The sequence below is a fragment of the Lygodium microphyllum genome, chromosome 14 (assembly GCF_053477565.2).
Source record: "Lygodium microphyllum isolate KBCC chromosome 14, Lygodium_microphyllum_v1.1.10, whole genome shotgun sequence".
Lineage (NCBI taxonomy): Eukaryota > Viridiplantae > Streptophyta > Polypodiopsida > Schizaeales > Lygodiaceae > Lygodium > Lygodium microphyllum.
In genome coordinates, this window is record NC_141148.1 from 23,556,122 (window position 1) to 23,577,014 (window position 20,893).

At 37.1% G+C, this 20,893-nt stretch overlaps 1 protein-coding gene across 2 annotated transcripts; it reads right to left on the bottom strand.

Annotated features, from left to right (window-relative positions):
• Positions 1-8,637: 8,637 nt before the first annotated feature.
• On the bottom strand, positions 8,638-19,495 carry LOC148025417 (beta-hexosaminidase 3-like). Of its 2 annotated transcripts, XM_087692544.1 has the most exons (14): positions 18,846-19,494; positions 18,629-18,703; positions 18,202-18,237; positions 17,896-18,007; positions 17,584-17,654; positions 11,277-11,407; positions 10,489-10,554; positions 10,164-10,264; positions 10,011-10,070; positions 9,748-9,781; positions 9,570-9,668; positions 9,397-9,456; positions 9,063-9,313; positions 8,638-8,880 (listed from the first exon to the last, which is right to left on the bottom strand). In XM_087692544.1, exons 1-14 carry the CDS (start codon positions 19,329-19,331, stop codon positions 8,693-8,695), a joined length of 1,770 nt encoding a protein of 589 aa, XP_087548670.1. In that variant the 5' UTR covers positions 19,332-19,494; the 3' UTR covers positions 8,638-8,692. The 2 variants fall into 2 exon arrangements, with proteins under 2 accessions (XP_087548670.1, XP_087548671.1); XM_087692545.1 differs by lacking the exon at positions 10,011-10,070 and having other exon boundaries at positions 18,846-19,495.
• Between the last annotated feature and the right edge of the window lie 1,398 nt (positions 19,496-20,893).

The window sequence follows — 20,893 nt, forward strand, 5'->3', positions numbered from 1 at the left end:
ACATTTACATAAAACTAGGACCATATCCATCACATAATCAACACCTTAAGATGTTGTCAGTCATCTTTCGTTATTATATGTATAGTATATTTAGGTTTCTACATAGATTGAGACTCACACCAAATAAGTGGATGGTAGACAACTTAATTATCACCTAAAGTAGTGAGCATCACCTCAAATTTAGGCCTTCACTAATAGTCTAATGTACAATTCATTTCATCCTAAAGTTGATTCAATTTTAAGAAAGGTCATTTTAAAATTTGATTAGAAGGAAACTAGATTTTCCAAAAATACATAGTTTTAGCTATAGTTCTCAAAGCCATGAAGACAACACCCATTGAAATTTTCAAATTCATCTTCACTATGAAATAAGAAGGATTTATGTTTAGTCCACGAACAAGATTTCTTGAACCTTGATATTATCCCAACTACCCTACCATTTTAACAATAATGGACCTATTCCCACCAAGCTTTTTGTGTTGAACTTGGCCAAAAATCATTTAGTGCATTGATTTGATAGTTGCTATGATTCAAAATTAAACATTTCTAAAGAGTGAAAATATTAATGAGATTGGTTGATTTGTTCAATGGAAGCCAAGTGTTCGAAATATGACACTTTTTTCCACTTAATGCATTGATTTGATTGATAATCACTTTAGTCCATGACCTCTCCCATTGCCCATTGTGGTCACAAATCCAAACAGGTTACAAACCCAAAAGCCATGGGAACCTATGAGTTTGATCATGAGTTCCCAACCTGCAAGCTTGGACTTGGTGGACACAAGACCAATATAGTAGCAAATTGAAAACAATTGGTAAATTGTGAGTGTAAGTTTATGGAGGCCCATTAGTAGCATAAGTTTGATCTACTTATACGGGACACTACATCATAAATTTGAGGTCCTCAAGAAACTCAAATTTGATCTACTCATATGGGACATTGATCTTTTGTATGGGACATTGCATCATAAAGTCATATTATCTATCCTATTAGTTATTAGAAGGTTGGGGGGGGGGGGGGGGGGGGGGGGGGTGGGGGGGGGTTTGCCACATGGTAGCCCCTTTCACCCCTGTTCTCCCAAAAGTAGGGGTGCCACATGTTGTCACCCCTGCGAAATTGCACCGGACTACCCCTACCTGCATGAATGGTGCATGATTGCCTAGCCTACAATGCCTCACCATTTTCCCTCATGTTCTATCCCATAGGCAAAGCTTATGTCACGCAAAATCCCAAACCCTATAATATGAATTGAAGGCTTTTGTGTTGAGCATGATTGATGCATTTTGCCTTGATGGGTTGGCAACACAAATATTTTCAATATCAATATATGTCAATATATTGATGAATTAATAGTAATGTTTATACTCTTTTCATCTATATGTATAATATATGTTAGTATTCACCAATATGTTGATGAATATGGAGTAATGTTCCACTCTATTTGTCAATACATATAATTACGTATAAATAATTCATCAGTATTTATAATGACATATAAATAAATGTTGATGCATGATATATTGACATATATATCAATGAATGTGTGTGTGTGTGTGTGTGTGTGTATACGTATAAAATAACACAACTTATACATGTCATTATATTAACATATGTTATCTTTATACACATTAATGTATAAAATATAATATATACATGTGTATAATGTATATTTTAAAAAAATAAATAAATTATAAGTACATTAATATACATATGCATATTATAAATAGGTATTATTTGTAGTACTGTAATTTTTAATGTGTGTGTGTGTGTGTGTGTGTGTGTGTGTGTGTGTGTGTGTGTGTGTGTGTGTGTGTGTGTGTGTGTGTGTGTGTGTGTGTGTGTGTGTGTGTGTGTGTGTGTGTGTGTGTGTGTGTGTGTGTGTGTGTGTGTGTGTGTGTGTGTGTGTGTGTGTGTGTGTGTGTGTGTGTGTGTGTGTGTGTGTGTGTGTGTGTGTGTGTGTGTGTGTGTGTGTGTGTGTGTGTGTGTGTGTGTGTGTGTGTGTGTGTGTGTGTGTGTGTGTGTGTGTAAAATGATGTATCATAATATATCTTATATAGATGTATTATATTAATTTATTATAAATACATTTATATATATATGTATACAATATAAATTATATAATATTTATTATTAACATATTATATGTGTGTGTGATAATCTACACTAATAGTAAAAGGTTTTTTTTAGGAGGGGGGGGACATGGAAGTCCCCCCACAAAGCCCCGGTGATTCCACCATTGCCTATGCGATCAAGATTGCCCTTGATGCACCCACGCATGTATGACCATCCTTGACACGAGAGAGAGAGAGAGAGAGAGAGAGAGAGAGAGAGAGAGAGAGAGAGAGAGAGAGAGAGAGAGAGAGAGAGAGAGAGAGAGAGAGAGAGAGAGAGAGAGAGAGAGGGAGGGAGGGAGGGAGGGAGGGAGGGAGGGAGGGAGGGAGAGAAACAATGTGGGATAGAAGGGGGGAGGGGGAAACAAAGAAAGGGAATGAGAAAGAGAAAGAGGGGTGAGGAGAGAAATGGAGAGGGAGGAGAGATAAAAATAGAGAGGGGGAGAGAGAATGAAGGAAGAGGGAGGGAGGAGATATAAGAAAAGGGTGAGGTAAAGAGAGGGAGGAGAGTGAAAAGAAGAGAGAGAGGGAGAGACAAATAAAGACATGGATGCAAAGAGAGAGAGAGAGAGAGAGAGAGAGAGAGAGAGAGAGAGAGAGAGAGAGAGAGAGAGAGAAAGAGAGAGAGAAAGAGAGAGAGAGAGAGAGAGAGAGAGAGAGAGAGAAAGATACAGAGAGATGGAAAAAGAGAAAAAGAGAGATGGAGGGAAAAATAAAATAGAGAGCAAGAGGGAGAGAGAAATAAAAACAATGAGAGAATAAGAGAGGGGAAAGAGAGAAAGTGGAGGAAGAGGGGGGAGAGAGAGAGATAAAGAGAGGGAGGGAGACATTGCTTCCCATTTCTTTGTTTTTTAAGTTTCTTATTTTCTCTCTTTACTTTTATTTGTAGAGAGATGCAAAATCTACATCATGATATGGTCATAGGGGTGTCATTTTTGAGTTGAGAACATTGACAAAATGTGCTCCACAATGGAGTGTGGTATCATGACAAAGTTCAAGCAAGAGAACTGACAGTGGATCATGGATCCGAATACTATAGTAGATGAGATAGAGTATTTTGGCAGCTTGTAAAGTGTTATCTCAATGGATTATTATAGCTTCTCCATGATCATATTCGATATGTAGTGGTTTAAAGTGCTATTGAAAGGAGTTGGGGCAACCATTCGACAAGGTCCATTTGGATTTCTAGAGGTAGATTCAAAGAAAACATGGAATGATTTGTGTGACATGTTTATCTTGTGGGTCATTGTGAATAGGTGAATGACATTTTTTATTAAATTTTTATGACATGAAACAACCACAAATATTTATTGTCTCTTTGTGACACACTTATATGTGATATTGAATAGGTAACCTTCTATCCAAATCCATGGTAACCTCGTTGATGCCATCAATACCTTGGAGTGCTCGAATGTATGATGAAAGCAATGTTCCCAACATGGACGAGGAGAGTATGTAGGTAGACCGGTCGATATTGCGGGGGGTGGAGGGCTTGAAGCATACTGAGGAGACAAGCATGGGTAATGTGGACGAACATACAGGAGACCAAGGATTTTTCAAGAATGAGCTGGACTTCTCTTTCTGTGGAGACCTGTGTATAGACCTTCCAGTGTACGCAGAGCTTGACATGGAGCCGTAGAGTTGGTCGTAATTGCATTCACTTGCTCAATTAATTAATAATTCACCTTTAAGGGTACTTAGTATATGTGTTTGAATTAACATCCTTTTTTGCAAAGTTATATTCTCATGCTTTACCTATATCCTTATATTGATTATGCTAACATCGTTTTCTAACTATGTAGGTTACCTTTGACAATACCTAGAGAGTAGAATCAGTCGAGGGATGATAGATGAGGAGCTGTAGGAAATCTTCATGTGTATGTCTCTCGATCATATGGCCCACTTTAGAGATATGGCAAACCAAGATTTGTCTTGTTCATCGTTTGGACATTCTATGCAGTCTACCTTAGTATGCTCTAATGCTTCGATCCTCATTAGATGGAGTCAACACTCTAGACTAGCACCGAAGGGAGGCACAAGAATGTCTCACTTGACCGGAGGAGGAGGTGGTTCTGGGAGGTGATGCATAGATGTAGATGTTGTGACCCCACATTGGTTGCTATTCCTCACTCTCGTACTGGTTCTAAAGAGGAGGAAGAGAGATAGTGTGCATTGGCTAGAGAGAAAGGTAGATATTGGCTAGAGAGGAAGAGAGACATGCAAAATGATAGGACTAGAGAGAGAGAGAGAGAGAGAGAGAGAGAGAGAGAGAGAGAGAGAGAGAGAGAGAGAGAGAGAGAGAGAGAGAGAGAGAGAGAGAGAGAGAGAGAGAGAGAGATTATGGAGGGACATGCATAATTGAGAGCTTGTGGATGCTAATCCTTACATAGATAGGATATTATTACATTGCAAATATGACTATGGAAAACATGATAAATTGGGACATTATGCATTTAAGGATGAGGATACTTTCATCTCATGCATTGCTCAAGGTAGAGACATGATGACAATGAGAGGAGCAATACGTATGATAAGGATTATGCAGATTCTAGTCCATTGTAGAGGTTGGCTAGAGCATGGATATGCTTATGTATTATGCCATGCTTATGATGATGAGGAATTAGGATGCTCATGGCTCATGTGGGGACTACATTGGCTATTGCTAAGAGATTTAAGATCATAGGTAGGCTCAACGATGCCACTACAACCAAAGATGTTTACCATGCCTATCATAAACTGTGTCTATCATTGTATGTGCAACACATTATGAAAGCCATGGATGATAATTATCCAAATCCTAGCTTTCAAATGCAAGTAAAGGTGATTTTGTTTTGGGACAAGCCCTCCTTACACATTCTTAAGACCCAAGATCAACTAACAAGGCCTAAGATATGCAATATGATACATGGTTCTAAAGGCCTTCAAAATTAGAGAGAGCCAACATTATCATCATCATTGAGAGCTTGCATTTAATATTGTGAAAACATATCCTTCCACTTGCAAAAGGAGAATTATGCACTAAAAATAAGTTTATCATTATTTAGTGATTATATTAATACATTGAAAACATCCATACAAGAATATTGTGCACCCACACTATATAAAAAAAGGAGATAATTTCGTAATACTTCCTAAAAGTCATCATATAAAGCAACGTGTTATTACACTTCTTCATCACTTCTAAAATGCCCTCATCACAACTTGATGACTTCCTTGCACTTGTAGCTATTGATACTACATCTAACTTGCTTTGGATGTTCACTCTTTTCTTTTGTGCAATATAGGGAACAGATTTGGGATTACTATTAACTATCATGCATCTTATCCTTGAAGCATGACTACTTTCAATGAAATGTCTTGCCCTTCTCAACTTATCATGGAAGCATCCTCGATGGACTTAAATTTGCGTGCAAGGATGTGCATATATAATTGAAAGGATGTGCTCTTCCTCAATGGTGGTAGGAATTGTGTTTCCTTAATAGGCCTTTAACCCTTTCCTTTTGTGATATGTCATAGGAACTATGAGATGGCTTGTTTTAGAAAAGGGACATTGACATTATGACCTATATCCCTTTGCTTTCTTAGCCTATGTCTTATACTCATACTTATAGCTTTAAGCTCCCTCCATTTCCAAAATGAGGCAATCCTTCTTGCTTTGCTAAGACTTTCCATAAATTGGATCTGGATTGGTTGGTGTGGCTACATTCAATGTTGAAACCTCATCAAATGCATTTTATGCTTTTGTAAGCACACCGCATTGAACATGTACAACCACACACATGCCAATTTTGTTAACCCCAACATTGTCTATTGTGAATTCCCTAGGACTTTATTATAGATTTACTATTCAAAATCCATCCAATCCTATCTTTTTCTCACATCCATCCTCAATGACTCCCAATTCTACCTCTTCCCCCTAGCCCCCTCTCCCCCCAACCCCACTTTAAGTATAAGACAATTTTGTGAATCTTTCTATATATTCTAAAACTTAAAAACATTGGAGCAAATTCAAATAGTTTCTTTAAATTTTTCTTTCACATGAATGGTGAAAGAGCCTCTACAACCTCAAAATACCTTAAAAATGTGGGTCAATAAAAAATCTCAAAGTTATAGTTCAATCTACTCAACTCTCAAAAAAAATCTTAAATATGTAAATTTTAGCTAATTGGTGTGTGTGTGTGTGTGTGTGTGTGTGTGTGTGTGTGTGTGTGTGTGTGTGTGTGTGTGTGTGTGTGTGTGTGTGTGTGTGTGTGTGTGTGTGTGTGTGTGTGTGTGTGTGTGTGTGTGTGTGTGTGTGTGTGTGTGTGTGTGTGTGTGTGTGTGTGTGTGTGTGTGTGTGTGTGTGTGTGTGTGTGTGTGTGTGTGTGTGTGTGTGTGTGTGTGTGTGTGTGTGTGTGTGTGTGTGTGTGTGTGTGTGTGTGTGTGTGTGTGTGTGTGTGTGTGTGTGTGTGTGTGTGTGTGTGTGTGTGTGTGTGTGTGTGTGTGTGTGTGTGTGTGTGTGTGTGTGTGTGTGTGTGTGTGTGTGTGATGGGGCGATGCAATTTGAGGATTAGTGATGTTTAAGATTTTTTATTTTGGATATTTAGAGGTATAGGACTGTTATTCTATGTAATAGAAGCCTCCCACAACCAAGCATGATTAGATAGAGGATTTTCATTGACTTTTTTATTACCACATAGTTGACATGAGATTGGTCACCACTCCCATGATAGATAGCCATCAACTATATGTTGTAGAGGAGCTTTAACTTCAAGGGGTATCTCCTTGGGTAGGGCACTAGCACTTAGTCAAAGTTAGATGCCCACATCCACGTTGGAGGATGTCTAGATACCCTTATCACAGATAGTTTAGGCTATCATTGAGCACCACAAAGGACAGATGATGCTGAAGTATCTCAACCACATAGAGCTACATTGTTACTTGAGGGAGATGGTTGACCACAAGGAAAAGAGCATTTCTATGTTTTCCTTCTCCTCTTTCCTAGTAATATCACTTATAGAAACCTAACATCGACTTTTGTCTTTTAAGATGAGAGATATAATTCTTTGTATGTTTTTGTGAAGTCTCATAGGCCTTATTCCTGCCTTACTAGGCTTTTAGATATCTCTCTCTCTCTCTCTCTCTCTCTCTCTCTCTCTCTCTCTCTCTCTCTCTCTCTCTCTCTCCCCCCTTCTTCTTCTTCTTGTTGGAATCTCATGTATTAGATTTTATCAAATTTTGATTGCAATTAGGGCCAAAAGAAAGCAAGAAGAGCATGGTTTTTAAAGGGCCAAAGGTAGAGCACAATGTTGAGGCAAAGGTAGAGAATAGTCATGATTACTATGTCTTTCTTCTTGCATCTCATCTAGTTATATAAAACTAGTTACATCATTGTATGAAGCATTCATGTCTCTTGAAGACCTCTCAAAGGTATGGAGCCTTTCTACTATGAATCTTTATTCATTTGTAGTAGCCATGGATGTAAATGTAGAGGGAAAGATCATGGTAGGGAATGTCTAGTTTTGGTGAGAGTGATCGCAGCCTCTCTCCATCACAAGCGTAACCACATGAAGAAAGAACACATATAACATATGTATTGTGAATTAACTAGTGAGGGTGGGGTCTTTCAAGGCCATAGGAAGAAGGAACTCATGAGGTTCATGTGAAGCATAGTATATGCTAACTATAAAGATGGTTTTAGTCACTTATTTGACCAAGAACCAACTAATCTCCAGGTTGTAATTTTTTTGTGCATGAGTAGTTTCCTAATCCCATGCATTTTAGGTTTATAGACCACTAGGAATTTGGAAAATCATTGCTAACAAGAGGGTCTTAGTTAAAGTTAGAGCACTGGAAAACAAGAGGAGGGTAGAACAAGGCTTGGGTCCTATACCTATGCCGATTTTTGCACATAGTCAAGAGTGGGTTAAAGCACAAAGCATGGTGGAGTGTAGGATCCTCAACCCATAATAGAGGGAGGCATGATGAATCTGAATGAGAAATTTTGGATCGTCACATTTCGGATCAGGAGGTGATGATACATGGGAAGGTGAGTTTCTAAGTATCTAATTTTGTCTTAAGTTTTTTTTTTGTGCATAAATTCGTGGTTGGTATTTCTATTACTAATGTCTTTTCATTTTATAGTTTAACATTGTGGGTTGAAACCCCACTTTCCACAATACAGCTTCTAATCATCATTGAGTAAGAGTGAGAGTGAGTAGGTGTGATTAATAGTTAATGTGTTGACAGAGTTGAATGGGGATATATGAGAGAGAGAGAGAGAGAGAGAGAGAGAGAGAGAGAGAGAGAGAGAGAGAGAGAGAGAGAGAGAGAGAGAGAGAGAGAGAGAGAGAGAGAGAGAGAGAGAGAGAGAGAGAGAGAGAGAGAGAATTAGACCCACACTTAATGCAAGCTAGTGCAAAGTGATAGTTGATATGCTTATGTTAATTGCAAGTGGTACACTTATATTTTTTGAGGTGAACCCCTTGAGACATGATGTACAACAGAAAAATGAGATAAAGGAAAGAGATCAAAGTGAACTTCATCTAAAAGTTTTAAAAGACTAGTATAAAAAATTCATAAAGAAATGATATTAGCGGAATCATTGAGAGTAGCAAGAATCGGGACCAATGGGAGGGTCTCGACCTTTGCCAAGGACAGGGGAGGCTGCAATTCCACGTTGGTTGAGCAAGCATCGAAAATAATGGAGTCGTTGCAAAGCCACATTAATATCCACAGATGATGATTCTCCCCCACCACCAATATGATCTATGCTACTCCAAAGTCGCTCTAGTGACACCATTCATATTGTACATATAAACCACAAGAACAAGTCATATAAGTTCATAGGAGTATCATATACACACTTATAATAGCTCATTAATCTTCAACATTGTTATCTCATAAAGCAAAATTCATATCAATTATTTGGTTAGCCTACTAGCTATATGCACTTGTACATGTGTGTTTACCTGCAGCTGCAGCTGCTCGAGGCCATATGGTTTGCTCAATATCAGATGCATCTACCCTCTCTGCCCACATGCAAACCTCCCCTCCAATAACAAGCTTTTGTTCGTCCTTGTTTGTTATGTTGATGAGAGGTTCATTTGTGTAAAGCTTATCCCATGTGACATTTAGATTATCTAAGTACCAAACATCTTGATTGCTCACAATACATCTAAACCCAGCCTTCACCACTTTTGGAGCCACTCCTGGACCAAGCCTAGAATAACATTCCAATTCATATGTTATCTCAAACTACATGACATGCTTTATATAGGGAAATAATAGAGATAGAGGAAATACCAATTATGTATTATTGTGTGCTTATTGAGTTGCGAACCAAAGTTGTCAAATGGCTCTTCCCTAACCAATTCCAAAGGCATTAGATATTTACTTCAAAGATAAAAAATGAAACCAATATGAGAAAGTAAAGTGTTCTATATTATATGCTATATTGAGGTACGGAATACTTTTACCAGTTTACAGGGGTGTATCCATTAGACAAGCTTATCTCCTCAGCTCGTAGAACAAAGTACTTATATGCATCAAATGCTGTCAAGTTATGTCCACTCAACCTTTGTATAAACACCAAGAACTTCCATCATATACTATTTAGGATCTTTTAGAACATAGAATTCATTATTCAACTCTTACCAATCATTGATATGTGATGTATTTGTCCAGCATGCTGCAAAGATAAAAAATAGTGTGTAGATCTCAACTTAGTACTTTTAAGATAATCCAATTAATGGTGCTACTTAATCAATAAGAGGAAGTTGATTGATTTATCATGGCATTTTGTGATAAATCACTATTATGTCAAAGATCACATTCACAAAATTTTCTACATCTATAATGATTATTGTTGATTGAATGAACTAGATAGTCTAGATGGGGTCAAGAAAGTTGTTTCTCACTTGTGTTCACTTCATCACCTCCCATATGCATCAAGTCAAAAGGAAAAACTCTTGAAAAGTCTAGAAATAAAGAAACCAAGAATTTTAGTCGGCCTATGGTTATAAGAGAATATGACTATTATAGCTTCCACATTCAAAAAGTTTCATTTCCACCTGACACAATGCCATCTATGAGTTGGAAGGTGAAATTTTGTGACACATCAAGTGGTTGGGTACAGTTCGAAGAAGGCCATAATTGTGGATACCCAAATCCCCTACAATAGAAGATGTAATTTTTACTATAACACATCAAGCTCATGAGAATGAAGAAAGATTTTTGGTCTAACATTGATAGTTTTGTATCCATCTTAGGTTTAGTCCATCTAGCCCATGTATTGGAGAATAAAGATACAATAATTATGTACACTAGGAAAGTAAATACTAGAGGAGTACCAAAACGTGTGCTTTGTTATAGAAGAAGAGATTTGAGATACTTTACCAAGACTGGGCATGGCCTGGAACATCGAGCTCAGCCATAACATGTATCCCCCTTTTTTGTGCGTATCTAAAAGATGCACATAAAAGAGAAAAGCAAGAATTTTCACAATGAATGCTATCCAACTAGAAGCTCTTTAACCCTTTTCCGTTTTTCAATGAATCAAATTAAAACTTGAATGAAGCAAATGTGTATCTTTAGAGGAGAGACATTTTCCAAATGATTCTTGGTTAGCACAATATCATATGCATGTAATCACACAATCTTTTTTCTTTCAAAAATGTTATCTTTGTGTGATGGTATGCCGCAAAGGGAAACATGGCATGCATCAACTTTACTCTTGAGGTGGTTAATATACAAATAAGCATGGCCCAATGACACGATAATTGAGATAAGCTATCATCAGTCTATGAAACACTGGAAGATTTTATACGGAAGCTAGTTAGTAGTCAAGTCCTAGGGTATATTTAGCACACTAGATGTTGACCTGCCTTAAGAAGTTTGAAGAGACAAAGCATACATATTGTTTCTATAGAATTAAGGGTGAGTTTTAATTAGATATAAGCCATTATTAACCCTCTGGGTTTGAATACCCAAATGTACATATTAAACAACATCAACATACACAATTTTGTAATAACTCTATATAGGAATTAGTCAGTTATTTATTATAACATGGATAATATAAGGTGCATGCAAGTGTTGATGGTTAACTAAATCAAACACACCAAGTGTGGCCCACAAAACATCGATGATGGTAATCCAATGACCACTCTAACAATCTCACTTACTCAACAATGGCCTTTGCATCTTCAATTGTGTATCGTTCCATCTCACTATATGATCCTTCCCATAACTTCGGGTAAGAAGGTATTTCCAAAGGAAAAGATTGAGTATCGACTATATGCCAATGGAAAACGTTCTGTCAATACACAACATCAAATTGTATGAATAGGCAATACATAAGCATAGTTTGAAATATTGAAACTTGATAACTATACATTATTTGTAGTACCTAGTAGTACTATAGTTTAGATAAGGTGCAATAGCAAGCCCTTGAGAATAGTTAATGGTCATTAACATGTTGTCACGGAAGGTATGCTAGATTCTTTCATGCATGCTCCTATCCTTGACATGATTAAAAATTAAGTTTAGGTTTAATGCACTAAATTTTAAGCTTTACATGGGATATATATGTCTTTTCTTAAGTTTGGTGAAAAACCACATGTTCAAAGGTGAATTAGTTACAACTTTTTTTTTCAAGCAACATTTGCATTACCAAAAGTTACCAAACTAGTATACATGATGATCAATGATTCCTAACATTGGTATGTATTAAACAAAATTTGACCATAACAGAATTTTGGTGTATATGTAACCAAAAACAAAATGAGGGTTGAATGTAAATTGGTTTTGTATGATGATTAGATTGTAGAGTGGGCATTGAGTTAGAATATGTTGAAAATATTTGCAAGATGTAAAAGCACCAATTAGGCTATGGTCCAAGCCATACTATGTTTTTTTAAACAACCATTTGAAATTGATGTGTGCAACCTTTAAAAATCAACCTTGAGTCTAGAGTCTTTAGTAACTCATTGTACAAATCTACTAGGTACTCTAGTTTGTGTTGGGATTAGTCATTCATCATTAGAGAGACCAAATGATTATGTTTTGGAAATCTAAATATGCAATTGTCCTCTTAAATGTAGATTGTCAAAAACCATGACCAACCACTTGCATAAATAATGCTTACATTTAATCTTGATTAGCTCCTATTTAATTTAATTAATAAAGCTCAACTTTAACCTTGTAGTTCAATTGAAAATATTCTTAAAGCTCAATTTTAACCTTGCAATCAATAACAACTAGATGGACTTTTGAGTCCATAAGTTACCATCTTAAAATTTTATTCTTATAAGGAAGTCAAGCTATGTTTCATTATGACTACAAGGTGTAGTTTCTCTCTTAAAATAAGTAGAGTCATTTGTTACATGGATCAAAAGTCCCAAGTTCCAATGATGAGAGAGTAAATTGCAAAATGATATTTCTAGTTATCTACATGCCTCATTGCCTTCTAAATCTTTTGGAACTATTCAAAGTCAAAGAAGTGCATTGTGTTCCAAAAATCTTAAGATTTTTTAGTTTAGATGGAAACAAATAAGAATATTGGACTTTTTGGAATTCTTAGGACCTAAGGAGGATGTTGATAACTTAATATGCATTATAAACTTTGTTTGGAGTTACCAGACTTGTAGGTCTCTAAATCATCTTCTCCAAATTTTGTATATAAGCATTTTTCTTCAAGGATATATTTGGGGAGTAGTGAACCATAGAAATTCTACCATCCTAGCCCATTATATGAACAATTATGTGAGGGTTTATAAGTACACAAGGAATATGTAGATCTACCTGTGAGGGTTTATTGGTGAAAATGGGATTATAAATAGGAAATGTGAGAGGCAATTTGAGGAAATATTCTAAAGTGAGGGCACTTCATGTCTCCATGAAGCCCTTTGAATGCAAAGGGATATACATCAATTTTTTTCTAGTAATATTGGTATCTTATTTCATGATGTTTGTATATATACAATTAGTCATCCTCTCTCCTTTAATTCTTTAATCGTTTAATTATTTGCCTCTGATTCAAGGTTCAAATTCAAGAAATCCATTAGTAGCATACTTACATCCCCACCCCATCTCATGATGATGAAAGCACTTTTCATGGCACCATTGGGCGTTGTAGCTTTTATGCAAGCATATATACATGCAAAGCACTATGTGATATAGAATGCATTATGTTATTAATTTAGAAAAGGTGGTGTTATGAAAAGGATGTGACGGTTCTTAACATGATGACCACCAACTTGCTAATTATAGATGTTAAGATTTTTTAGTTTAGATGGAAACAAATAAGAATATTGGACTTTTTGGAATTCTTAGGACCTAAGGAGGATGTTGATAACTTAATATGCATTATAAACTTTGTTTGGAGTTACCAGACTTGTAGGTCTCTAAATCATCTTCTCCAAATTTTGTATATAAGCATTTTTCTTCAAGGATATATTTGGGGAGTAGTGAACCATAGAAATTCTACCATCCTAGCCCATTATATGAACAATTATGTGAGGGTTTATAAGTACACAAGGAATATGTAGATCTACCTGTGAGGGTTTATTGGTGAAAATGGGATTATAAATAGGAAATGTGAGAGGCAATTTGAGGAAATATTCTAAAGTGAGGGCACTTCATGTCTCCATGAAGCCCTTTGAATGCAAAGGGATATACATCAATTTTTTTCTAGTAATATTGGTATCTTATTTCATGATGTTTGTATATATACAATTAGTCATCCTCTCTCCTTTAATTCTTTAATCGTTTAATTATTTGCCTCTGATTCAAGGTTCAAATTCAAGAAATCCATTAGTAGCATACTTACATCCCCACCCCATCTCATGATGATGAAAGCACTTTTCATGGCACCATTGGGCGTTGTAGCTTTTATGCAAGCATATATACATGCAAAGCACTATGTGATATAGAATGCATTATGTTATTAATTTAGAAAAGGTGGTGTTATGAAAAGGATGTGACGGTTCTTAACATGATGACCACCAACTTGCTAATTATAGATGTTTAGAACCATCTAACTAGATGGTCCATCATCAATGTCCACTTATGTTGAGCTTCCTATCTCAACTCTATCTCAAAAACATATGGATTAGATAGAATAATTAAGCCTATACCAACTTGAGGCACATTGCATCGAGTTGCAAGATGTGGGAGTCATTGAGAATTACTAGATTCCAAGCGCTCACTTCTTGATTGGGGGATAAAGGAAATAGTTCCTAGAATATTCCTTGATTGACTAGTGAAGGTTCTTAACATGATGTGTTGGTTAGGTCCACTTGGCCACCTTGGTGGTCTACAAAAAGGAGACCCTCTAAGAAATGTGACAATATATCCTTTTGAATCTACTTAGATTTCATCTCACAAAAGCATTAAGCTCTCCATCGAGAATCTGTACTCTAGATCACCATATCTAAGCTTCAATATGCAAGCACATGGATGGACAAAGCCATTAGTTATATCACTTTTCGTGCGGTTAAAAAATATCTAAGTTCTTTTGTAATTTACTATGTACTCTCTATTCTTTGCTCAAGTCCTATACACTAAGCTATGCAACTTTCACAAAGACCAACCATAATTTTAGTTTTTTTGAATTTACTTATATTATGGTAGGCTAGTTTGGGATTCCATTTTCTAGTTTGTATTTGATATGGGTTTTGATAAAATGTTCATGAAGTTTGTGATGATTCTATTCGGTAATATTAAAGATAAAGTTGCTACCAATGGTATCCTTATTATCCCCTTTATCCTCAAGAAAATTACACTAGATAAGGGTTCCGTTTAGCTCCTCTTTTATTTGTTATGTGAATTGATGCTTTGGGTTGGTTAATGCACGATGAGCAAAAGAATGGCAATATGGAAGGGATTAAATTGCCTATTGTATCTCAAATGGTACTAGATTTGTTTGATGATGACACTAATCATATTATTAAAAATTATGAGAATTCTATTATGAATTTCTAGAACAATTTAAATACTTTGTGTGTTATGTCAAGTTCTAGAATTAATTATGAAAAATATGTCACCATTAATCAGAGATGGAATATAAACTTGGTTAAAATTTAAAAAATGGACAAATTAAATGGCCTTCTAATTAAGCTTGGTGGTAGGTTCTGATGTTATCAAGCATGTGGCATAGCCACTATCTTTCCTTACTTGCTAGAGACCCCCCACATTAGCCCTTAATATGCTTGTCTCTATGGATAATAATTTTCTTTGGACTAGTGGCAATAACAATACCCCAAGGATTTCCAAATTTTCTCTAGTTAGGGTTGTTAGAATTAGGTGAAATACTTAACAAACTAGCTATTAAGTGGTTAATTTGGGGTTTTGTGTATCCCTAAGATCGTCATGCTACATGCTAATTGAGCATAATGCCAACCAATTTAAGCTAAAGGGATTGATTAGGGTTTTCTCTTGGATTGTTGCCTTTGCCCCTGTTGAGTTCATCCTTAATGGCTACAACATCATGGTAAAAGGCATTCTTTTGGCCTATTTCAAATCTAAGGCCCTTCTGTAGTTATTTGATCAACTCAATTTCACTATTGGATTAGCATGCTAGTTTCTCTCATTTGTTGAAGTGAGCTTTCCCCTTGCTAGAAAAGTCTCCAAGAAAGGCATTTATAATTCGAAAAGGCATTTGGGATAAGGCCACCAAGGACATAATGCTTGATAATATGCTTAAGGATAGGTTGAGATAGACTAACTAAGTAACTAGGGATTATTATATTGTGTGGATAAATGGAAATGCAATAGAGCTCAATGGTAAACGTACATATGTGTAATAAGCTAATCTCTAAAAAATTATGATAGGCACTTTTGGACAAGGGCAATATGTAGATAGAGGGAGGATATACGTGGACAAAGCCAAAAAGAAGAGAGAGAAGGTCTACATCCCATCCTCTCCTAGATCTCAACTCTATGCGTGATGAGAGTATGAAATCTAATCAAACTTAGAGACTAGTTAGTGGAACAAGACTCAAACACTGCCTTTACATTGTTATAAAGATGTTTGATGACACCAAAAGAAGCATAAAAACAAGGCACAAAAAGTTCATACATACATCACATTTTTAGTTTTTGTAAAGGGAATAATATTCATTTTGTTGCAAAAGCACAAAAATATACCCTTACCCATGAGGGACATCCGCCATCATTAATAAATGGTATACACAAAGGTGTACGTGCATGCATTTCTAAGAGGTTATAAAGAATTAAAATGTAAAGGCTAAGACATTACGAGTACAAATGTATCAACAAAATCAAAGAAATAATAAAAATATGAAGGGTTGTGTGTCTTTTGGGGAAAAGGTGGGGTGGAGTGCACGGTTGATTATATGCCTCTTTCTCTCCTTTCTTCCAAGATTCGCACACTCTCCCTTTATGGTGCCAATATTTCTCTCTCCTCTCTCCTCTGTCTTTTGTGCAGGAATTCCTCTTTTCCCTTTTTCTCTTTCTTTTGTGCATAATGGTTGAAGCTATGGATGAAGATGATGAAGATGACAAATTTGTTCATTATTAAGAGAGAGATTTCTGGTTTCTTTATAGCTTTGAGATTAATGGCAGAGCCATACACATAGATTTTGGGTATTGTTTTCTCGGTTTTGTGTTTGTTTATGTTCGTAGGAGGGTTGCTTTCGATGTCCTACATCCAATTTTTCTAAAGACATTAACCTTCTTTTTCAACATTGTTAGTGCCTGCATATACTAGTGATTTGCCCCAAATCTATGAGATTCCTTGTGTTTGTCAAGGTAGCAAGATGACCTCCGATTCTCCGCAATAGACATTAATAGCCATTTAGACACAATCCTTTTTTACTTTCTCTTGGAATAGAAGTATCTTAATGTCTCCTTTCATCAAAAGCACATATAAGACCTCTACATGTAAGGGTGTTCAATGGTAGACCTTACATTTAAGAGTAATGACTCTAATCATATATTTGTTTAGGCAAGTGACGAGAAAAACTCAAGAAAAGAATAGAAAAGGAGGACACAACATCTTAATAAATGTTCACATTTACCTCAGCCAACCAAATCTTACCATGTAAATATTTAGAGATTAATGGTGATTAACCCTTAAGAGGTTGGCTCATTTAGGGACATGGTGGTGGTTAAAGTTTATATAGTGTTACGTACGAATACATGGAGGCTCACACAAGTGAAAATTTGCTGAGTAAAAGGTAGTCTCGCAAGGGAAACGCTTGGAGACGGGCCGAGTCCGACGCACAAGCCTTGGATTTGGTATTGTTATAACTTATGATATGACGAAGGAAACAACGGCCAAAACCAAAAGAAGGTCTACTTTCCAGAGGTATTTGCAGAAAAAGCAAAAGCCGAGATATCACGAGGGTCGGACCCTTTTTCTTGCTTGGCAGCTTTTCGAAGAAAACTCTCAAGTATCGAAACAGTATTTGCAATGACAGAGAATCGACCAGTTACTGGCAAATTACACATTAACAACCAGATACTTACAAGCTTGGAGTAAGCCATGGCGTCGATCACGTTCCGAATCACTTGAGGGGGCTGATAATGCCGAGCCGTATCTGTACCAAAATTAGAAGTCCTTTGATTCAGTCTTGGCCGTATCCATATCATGCACTATATGCTGATAACTAATTGATTAAGTACGTGATTAGGTGGTGGTAAACTGCATTATAATCACGATCATAATAATCCTAAGTGTATGCCTATGAGCAGTCCTCTACATGCTGACAGCTGATTGATTAAGTACGTGATTAGGTGGTGGTAAACTGCACAATCATGATCATAATCATAATTCTATACCTATGAGCAGGCCTCTGTAGGGGAACCTCGGCTCATCGAAGATTATCCAGGGTGCGTTCTTCACTTGCACGACACGAGACGTAAAATCGTATGAGCACAGCTGACTGAACGTCTGCATATAATTATAGCCGTAGCTGGTTAGGTAGCTGCTGATCAGCGCTAATCACATGCATATATCAACATGCAATCACAGATTAAACCTATTAATTAAGCAGTTAATCGATCACCCTAGAAGCTACGAAATATGATGCACCAGCAGCTGGTGGGCAATTAGATCAAGGGATTTTCTTGAGCATTTAATTATACCTCGAGTCCTCGCAAGGCTCCATACACGGTGTTCGCCTTCAGCAAACAGGTAATTAATTAGTCATAGGATTACTTCGTTAATGGTAGTGACAACAAAACGTTAATTAACCGCCAGCTACTTGTGACATTAATGGTGATCAAGATAGATCAGTACATGCGATGATCATTAGCACTCCACATGTAATTAATCACAGGAATTAGTCAATGGTACCAGGTAGTGAGCAACAAACATTAATTAACAGCAGCTAGATACTTGTAACTATGATAGAAAATGGAACTAAATGACAAATGTGATGATTATTAACAGACATAATTAATGAATGCAGTCAGTTATCAATGGTAGTCACAGCAAACGCTAAGTAACAGCTAGCTACTTGTAACTATGATTAAATTAAGTGAATGCGACGAGCAAGTTAATGTAGGGTACCTCAAGGCGCGCACGGGTGGAGTTACTTGGATCCGGCACGGCCAGCTGGTAAGATTCATCTACCCCAAAACGGAGCTGCCAATCATTCATCAAAGACGCATTAGTATGAATTAGAGTCCGCAGAAAGCCCGTAATGGAAATGAATGGCATTCTCCCAATAAGAGACAATAATACTGCACATGCACAGAGAGACCGTTACGGTGTCTATCTATCATACCGTCTCATTGAAAGAATGCACCAAAACAGCCAGCTCCAGCAAAACCGGCGCATCATCATCAGTCTGATCAATATACGATCGGATTGGCTTGTGTGTCCCGAAGATGAGCTTGCGATATCGATCCAGAGCCTCACTGAGAATCGGACTGTCGTGCGACTCATCATCGTCATTACGAAAATGCTTATCATGTCGACCATGACTGTCCTCGATAGGATTCACGATTACATCGCGATTATGGCGATAAGTGAGGCGCATGTGAGGGTGGAGGGCAAGGGTATGATTAGAACTTGTAAATTGAAGGGGTATGGGCCATAGAAAGGTAGGCGACGATGTAGCATCCACATTATAGTTGCCTTGAACGGATGCGGCAGTTCCAATTATATTGTTTAAGCCTGATTCGTATACTAATACGAGGGCGATAATGCTAATGACGATGATGACAAGACGCAGGCTGAAAGTCGGAAACATGACACTGAGATCATCCATAGCTGATAACAGTAGCAAAGCAGAGGTAGACGCACATAGTCCTGTTATAGAGAGAGAGAGAGAGAGAGAGAGAGAGAGAGAGAGAGAGAGAATCAAAGCTTGCTTGCTATCGATAAGAAGATAAGACTTGTGAACCTTTTAGAAGTTATCGCCTTAAGTTACCCACACACTCGTTGATGAAAAGAATCAAAGCTGGCTTGATATCGATAAGAAGAAAAGGCATGCGAGCCATTTGGATGTCATCGCATGCCCTAATTCAATATTCATTACCTAGAAAGGAGTAACAATCTCCCCAAGAATGTCACAATCGAAAATCGCTTAAAGCGAAAATTTGAGGTTGACTCCCAACGAAAAGGTTACATGTGCGAAAAATTGAGCTTTACTCCTGCAGGCCAATTAGTATTTTTAAAGCTTCAAATACCACCTAGCTTCATTGTCAAGAAGCTCAACAATCTACTTCTCTTTTTCTCTCCTCTTTTTTCCCCTCTCTCTTTCTAATTTTTTCTCCTCTCTCTTTTCCCCCTGCTAATTCCCCATGTCTAATTTTTTCTCTCTCTATCTCTATCTTTCTCTCTCTACCTTCTATTTTAGTTTATTTTCTCTCGTCTCATGGTTCTCTCTCTCTCTCTCTCTCTCTCTCTCTCTCTCTCTCTCTCTCTCCTCGCTCTCTTTTTAAATTTTGTTTTTTCTTTCTCTATTATTCTCTCTCTCTCTCTCTCTTTCTCTCTCTCTCTTCATATTCTCTCTTCTTTTTCTATGGTAACGCTTTTAGCAACGCCGCTCTCAGAAAAAAATGTCGAAAACTCGAGAGCGGTATTTGCTAAAAACATTTGCGAGAGAGAATGAAAGAGAGAGCGAGAGATCTTAAAGCTTTGAGAGGGAGAGAGAGAGAGAGAGAGAGAGAGAGAGAGCTCATCACCACTGTCGTTGTACGTGAAGAAGAAAGAGAAGTGCGCAAGGGAGAAGGGATGGAATGCACGAAGAGGAGGCACAAAGGGTTTCATTTTCGGGCCTTTGAGGTAGATACATTGCCTCTTCTTGTTTTATTTTTGTGTTTTCTTCTTTTCTTTTCTTTTTCTTTGCAAAGAGATGCATTGAAAGAGAGGGAGGGATAGAGAGAGAAGAAGGAAGGGAGAGGAAGAGAAAGAGAGAGAGAAAAGGAAGAAAGGAAACAAAGAGAAAGAGGAAGAAATAAATGAGAGTTGAAGGGAGGGAGTGAGGAGGATGAGTGTGAGAAACAATGAGGGAGAGAGGGGGAGAAACAAAGAGAGAGGAAACAAAGAAAGGAAAATAGAGAGAGAAAGAGGGGGAGAGAAATAAAGAGAGAGAGAGAGAGAGAGAGAGAGAGAGAGAGAGAAGGAAGGAAGAGAGAATTAGGAGGTAGAAAAGAAGGGTGAGGTAAAGAGAGGAACGAGAGTAAAAAGAAGAGAGAGATAGGGAGAAACTTGATAGATAGAGAGAAAAAAAATAGAGATAGATAGAGAGAAAAAAATAGAGAGTGAGAGAGAGGGTGAAAGAAATAGGAAAATAATGAGAGAAAAGTAAAGGGAGAGGGGGGAGAG

Coding starts and splice junctions, on each gene's coding strand:
- LOC148025417 (XM_087692544.1), bottom strand. CDS start 19,331: ATGGATGATCTCAGTGTCATGTTTCCGACTTTCAGCCTGCGTCTTGTC. Junction 18,704..18,845: donor TGCATTCTTTCAATGAGACG/GTATGATAGATA, acceptor AATGATTGGCAG/CTCCGTTTTGGGGTAGATGA. Junction 11,408..17,583: donor CCATGGCTTACTCCAAGCTT/GTAAGTATCTGG, acceptor GTGTATTGACAG/AACGTTTTCCATTGGCATAT.